The sequence below is a fragment of the Microtus ochrogaster genome, chromosome 21, assembly GCF_000317375.1.
Source record: "Microtus ochrogaster isolate Prairie Vole_2 chromosome 21, MicOch1.0, whole genome shotgun sequence".
NCBI classification, from domain to species: Eukaryota; Metazoa; Chordata; class Mammalia; order Rodentia; family Cricetidae; genus Microtus; species Microtus ochrogaster.
The window spans coordinates 39989852-39996116 of record NC_022022.1 but is presented as its reverse complement, the minus strand read 5'-3'; the positions used below and the strand labels follow the sequence as shown (position 1 = coordinate 39996116).

The following is a 6265-nucleotide window of genomic DNA, read 5'->3' as shown; positions in this document are numbered from 1 at the left end:
AATGCTTTTGCATGCCTACCTAAACATGCTCAACAAGGATGCTTTTGCATGGCTTACTAAACATGCTCAACAAGAATGCTTTTGCATGCCTACCTGGTTTTGCTTTGTCTCTTTTAAATAAGGTCTGTAGAAATTGGGTGACCCTTCTCCAGCAAATGAGCAGCTGCCTTTTAGAACCCAGTGCTACCAGCACCCCCTCTGTTTGCTATCACTTCTTTTAACTGGCTTTTAGCTGCTCACGGGTGAAGACTCCAGTGGGAGCTTGTCAGGTACTATGTATGGTTAACAAGAGCTCCCCTCTTCACAAAGTGTCCTCCTGGGCTCCCCTTTTCAATAAGGGGACACCATGATGTGTACCTAGCTTGTTATTGAAGTCCTTGAAATAGGAGTAAGATCATTCTCAAGAGCCTAAGAAACCCTTAGGTAGACTTCAGTGTCACAGTTTTGAAATATATTTTGAGAAGGAGGTCTTCTTTCTAACTTCTCCAAATCAAATGTGTCTTTTTTTTTTTGGTAGGTCTACTTGTATGGAACAGAATCCAGGGCATCTGGCTGATTCATTCTGTTCCCAGGTTTCCTCCAGTTCCGAAAGATGGCTATGATTATCCATCCTCAGGGAGACTTTATGGACAAAGTGGCATCTGCATAACTTTCAAATACAGCCAGTATAAAAAAATAGGTAACCCTGGAGCTTATATAAAGGGGCAATGTGTTGACGAAGGAAGCAGGAGCCATATAAACAAGGGTACCGCTTCTTCTATTAATCTGTTCATAGTCCTTCTGGTGCCTAGATTCTCCTACTGCCTCTGCTGGGTGAAACCTTGAGCAGGATCCCTTACCCAGCCTCAGTTCCTGGTCTGTAAGTGACATTGTTGAACTCTACCAGGGAAAGAATTTCAAATTAATTTGAGAGCCAGGTAAGTAACAAAAAAAAAAAAAAATGGGTGAGGCCGACCAATGTTGCACAAGTACTGGGGACAGTGACAAACTTAGGTATTGACTTTCTGTTGGATGCCTTCAGAGGCCTCAGTGCTATCATAAATACACAGAAACAGGAAATTACTGATTAGAGATCTCTGTACTTTACATGAGGAACTAGATTGCATGCGTGTGTGCGTGCGTGCATGTGTGTGTGTTGTGTTGCATAAGAGACAAACCCCTGTTTTTAGATATAGACTCAATGTCAGTTTTTTAAAAATTTCTTCAGAACAAATATTGCCTTCATATTCCCAAGATCACACCTCAGCCATAGATAAACATCTTCTAAGATCTCATGCTCAAATAGCCCAAAATACTTTTATTTGGCAAACGACGGTGTGGAGGTTAGGAAAGACATAGTGTGTTTGAGCTTCAGGTACAGGAAGCTTAGAAATGTTTCTCACCCAGTTTCACTTGAGCTCTGTATTGGTATAGACCAATGTCTTAACCTTCTTAATGCGACAACTCTCTAACACAGTTCCTCAGGTTGTGGTGACCCCAACCATAAAATTGTTTTAGTTGCTACCTCTTAACTGTAGTTTTGCTACTGTTATGAATCATAATGTCAAAATATGAGATACATGATATCTGCTGTGCAACCCTGTGAAAGGGTCATTTGATCCCAAAAGGTTGCTCTCCAGGGGTGAAGAACCACTGGTCTAGACTCTAGGCTAGATTCTTGAGGGACAAAAGTGACAGAATGAATACGTATCTACTTGATATTTAGTACAGTAAATACATATCTATATGATATTTAGTACAATGAATACATATCTACGTGATACTTAGTAAAGCGATTTATAGCTAATCCGACATTGGCTGTTTACCAATGGAAGGCTAAGAATCCACTAGTTGTAGGCTGGTTTTCTTTGCTTTATGTTTAAAAAAACACTTATGAGTGAGTACATGTGATAATTGTCTTTCTGTGTCTGGGTTACCTCACTCAAAATGATGTTTTCTAACTCCATCCATTTTCCTGCAAAATTCAAGATGACCAGCCTACAAATCACAATCCCAGAGAACTTAGACAACAATGAGGACACTAAGAGAGACATACATAGATCTAATCTACATGGGAAGTAGAAAAAGACAAGATCTCCTGAGTAAATTGAGAGCATGGGGACCTTGGGAGAGGGTTGAAGCGGGGAGGGGAGAGGCAGGAAGGGGAGCATAGAAAAACATAGAGCTCAGTAAAAATCAATAAAATAAAATAAAAAGAATTCAGTAGTTGTTCAGACCATAAGGCTGGATGTCTCAGCTAGTCTTTAGTACATGCCTGAACTCCAAAGAACTAACCTATAATTTCAGTGAAAGACTGAACTTGACAACAAGAGTTAACACAAGCAGGCAAAGAGCAGACGCTTCTTTCTTTCATGCCCTTTAGATAGGTTGCCACCAGAAGGTGTGGCCCAGATTAAAAGTAGATCTTCCCGCCTCAAAAGATCCAAGTTAAAGGTTGGGTGTTCCCACTTCAAATGACTTAATTAAGAAAAATCCCTCACAGGTGGACACAGCCCCTTGGCTTCTGGTCAGTTCCAGAGGTAGTGGAGCTGCCAATCGAGCCCAGCCATCAGGGCTCTCATCTGACCCGTCATATGGCAGAGTGCAGAGCTCTACAGGGATGAGGTGTACAAGGAGTTGATTATTCTTCAAGCTGAATGTTCGGCACTGGGAGTTCTTTATCTTCATATAGCACGCATAGGAAAGAAAGCAGGTGGACAACAAGGCAGGGTTATGTAGGAATGAATTTCAGCTCTGCATCTGCAAGCTTTATAATCCCAGGTATGTGGCAGAGTCTCAGTTAATTCATCTCAAAAATGAGAGTGGTGGTAGCAACAAAATTTACCTAATAATTACATGAGTTAGATAATTATTAGGTAAATTAGAATTTACCTAATGATTAGATGAGGACGACATAAAACAGCCTGGGGAGAGGGTTTGGATAAACTGATTGCCAGGCTCTGAATTTAAATCCCCAGAATTCAAATCTAACAGCAATGCACTGTAACCCCAACACCCCTACCGCAAGAAGGAAGCAGAGACAGGAAAATCTCCAGAAGCTCATGGGCCAACTAGCCTTGGGTATGCCGTGCCAAAATGCAGGGAGACCAAGCCTTAAATAAGGCAGAAAGGAAGGACTGACACCTGAGGCTGTCCTCTGACTTCCGTTCGTGTGACATGGCAGACACATGCGTATATGTGCACACATCATAGGTGCATATATGCATACATACAAACATTATATACCCCCGCCCCTCCAAAAGACTAAAAATGACATAAAGCCATAACAAATATGGAGAGTAAGAAATGTTGAACATGCTTCAATTACTTTAACCACAAGGCCATTTGAAGGCTGTTGCTCTAAAGGGGTGGGAGGAAGCCGGGCGGTGGTGGCACACGCCTTTAATCCCAGCACTCGGGAGGCAGAGGCAGGCGGATCTCTGTGAGTTCGAGACCAGCCTGGTCTACAGAGCTAGTTCCAGGACAGGCTCCAAAACCACAGAGAAACCCTGTCTCGAAAAACCAAAAAAAAATAAAAATAAATAAATAAAGGGGTGGGAGGAATATATGCTTGGGGAATATTTTGTTTCTGTATTTCAATCCACACAAAAATCCATAATATCAGTATATCCATTAGTGCTTAAATTCTCAGCCTTTCTTTATTGTCTCTCGGTTTAGATTTTCAGCTCTTTGTCTCCCAACCAAACATCTACAGCTGCTCCATCCCAGACATCTTCCATCAAGAAATCGTCCATATGACTCATATGTGTGCCAAGTCCGGCTCCTTAAACATCCCTGGCCGGAGGCTCGCCACTCTGCAATCAGCCCAGGGACTGGTGTTTTTCCATTTTGCGAAATCCTCTCTTTATACTGATGGTATGAAAGGCTGTCGCCTTATTAGTAGGAATCAGGTGGTTGCTTAGAGAAAATGCTCTGGTTATTCGAGACAGAGAGGTGGGAAAGAAGGGAAGCTAGGAGGCCAAAGGGGAAGAGAGACTTCAGGCATCAGCTCCTGCGTTTCCTTGTTGCCTGTGAATGGCTGCAGTTGCCGGCTCAAACACAGGAGCACCTTAGACACACACAGCTGGGCTTCCAGAGACTCAGTTTCAGTCTCTGCTGGGCATAGAGTCACAGCTATTTCCGGAGTCTGCTAGGCAGTAGCTCTGAGTCCTCCTTGTTTTCAAGCCCTTTATCCAACCCTTTCCTCTCTCCCATGGTGAGAACAAAGACCCTAAGGGAGCAATCATTTAAGTTCTGTACCCCCTTCCTAACTACCCTCATGTTTTCGTACTTGGGTTTATCCACATTCCAGCAGCCACCATGCCCTCTCTATAACCCACTCTAGCCTCGAAACTCTTCAGTGTTTTTTCCTACTGAATCTGTTCTTTCAAACCCCACACTCTCGTAGACTCTTTCTTTGTCTCGCACAGGCCTATTTAAAAGCTATTCCTCAAGTTTAAACTGTCCATCTTTCTGGCTTCCCCTTCTCCACACAAATTTCTTTTGACACAACCTCAGAGACTGCAGCGGCTTGATTCTCTTCACTTTGAGCCTTTCTTTTGTCTGTAAGCAATGTCTCCCAGCCGTGAATGCTTGTCTTACATAGCCTTGTGGTCTGCCGTGCTTTTTGGTTTTTTTCCTTCTTTTATACTTTATAGGGAATTTACCTACAGCCTATGTCAGACACTAGAGATACAGAAACTAATGGGGCAGCAAAAGCCGTTGCCGGCCACGGTGCTGATGAAAACCTTCCCTTCCTTGGATGTTTTCCTTCACTGATTCTGGAAGCATAGCCTCTTGGTCTTCCTTCTGATGTATTAAAGTCCCTTGTGCCAGAGCTGCCTCCTCAGGAGAAGAGATTGCTATATGATTTTCTCCCCTTTCCTATATTGCTCTATGTGCCATGTGACATAATTTCATAAAGCCCTTGGATGATTTCCAAGGCTGGGATTTCTGCCCAGACATCTATTGTAATGGATGCACTCAACAGTGAATGGGCTGCTTCACCAAATGCAACGTGCCAGACTGGTCTCGCCATCTTCGCCCACATACCCACTCTCTCCTTCATGTTCCACACCGTCTCCAAGACATTACACATTCCCTCTTTCCCGGTCTTCCAACAAACCACCAAATCCATCAGGTTTCAGGTCCTTAAGAGCTTTCAGTTTCTTCAGATCTTTTCCAACTCTCCTGCTACCATAGTCCACACCAGTGTTTTTGCCACAGCTGTGAAAATCTTATATTTCCTACATCCTCTGAAATCCACCCTTTCAAGTTCATCCTGGACGGTATCTCTCAGTTAACATTTATGACCATGCATTAGTTTCTCTTTGTTCTAAACTAACACTTTTCTAAAACTCCTCCCACTGACTTCAAAAAAATTCAATCATAATAGTATGACTTATAAAAATCCTTGCCTCTAATTCTCCAGCCTTATTATTTCCAGAAGTTTTTTCATGGTTAAAACATATATTACTTTCTTTGTGTGGGAGAGAAGGTGTTTTCAGACTCCAGCATCTTTACAATATGACATTTGAACATTGTTTTAGGATTTAGAAACTATTTTCCCTCCCACTATGTTGCAATGCAGTCATGCTGTTGCAATTGTCAAATGCACAGAGCAGTGGGGTCTTCTACTCCCCAGGGACTTTTCAGGGATGACCTGGCCGATCTCATTCACTGTTTCTCTCCTCCTGGCCCCTAGACATCTTTACAGGCTGGATGGCTCAAAGCTTGAAGACACCTTTACTAGCACAAACCTGGCAGCGGAGGAATCATGAGCTTCCTTCCAACTGTTCCCTTCGTTACCACGTCTACAATATCAACTACATTAGACTAGATCGCAAACATTCCTTCAGTTCTTACCATGACCATTCCAAATGGTGCGTTTCCCGCAACTTCAACAATCACTGGACCTGTATCGGAGATCTAAATCGGGACCCACACCAAGCCTTCAGAGGTGGGGGATTCATCTGTACCATGAGTTGGCACATTTATCAGTCATTTTATGGAGCAGCTATTCATTATGAAAAATGTAGCTAAGCTTGGGGAAAGGACATGTGCACTGCCCTTGAAAATACTGGAAATGAAACTTCTTGCCTTGGATCCATTCTCCATATGGTAAAGGTTTCTGAGTGTGCACAGCATAGCATCCAATAAAACACGGTGGGTCCCCATTTCCCAATCTGTTTAATCAGTAGAAATTTGTCTCCTTTGTATTTAGGAATTAGAAACCCAAATCAAGATATACAAATAACAATAATGGATGGAATGAAAGAGAATATTC

At 42.6% G+C, this 6265-nt stretch overlaps 1 protein-coding gene across 1 annotated transcript in view; it reads left to right on the top strand.

The window, feature by feature from the left end:
- Dnase2b (deoxyribonuclease 2 beta) overlaps positions 1–6038 on the top strand; it is a 13929-nt gene extending 7891 nt beyond the window's left edge. Inside the window, exons 4-6 of the mRNA XM_005357412.3 lie at positions 518–679; positions 3658–3855; positions 5684–6038. Coding sequence (XP_005357469.1) covers positions 518–679; positions 3658–3855; positions 5684–6021 — 698 coding nt within the window. The 3' untranslated portion in view covers positions 6022–6038. The remainder of the gene's footprint in view (positions 1–517; positions 680–3657; positions 3856–5683) is intronic.
- The last annotated feature ends 227 nt before the right edge of the window (positions 6039–6265 follow it).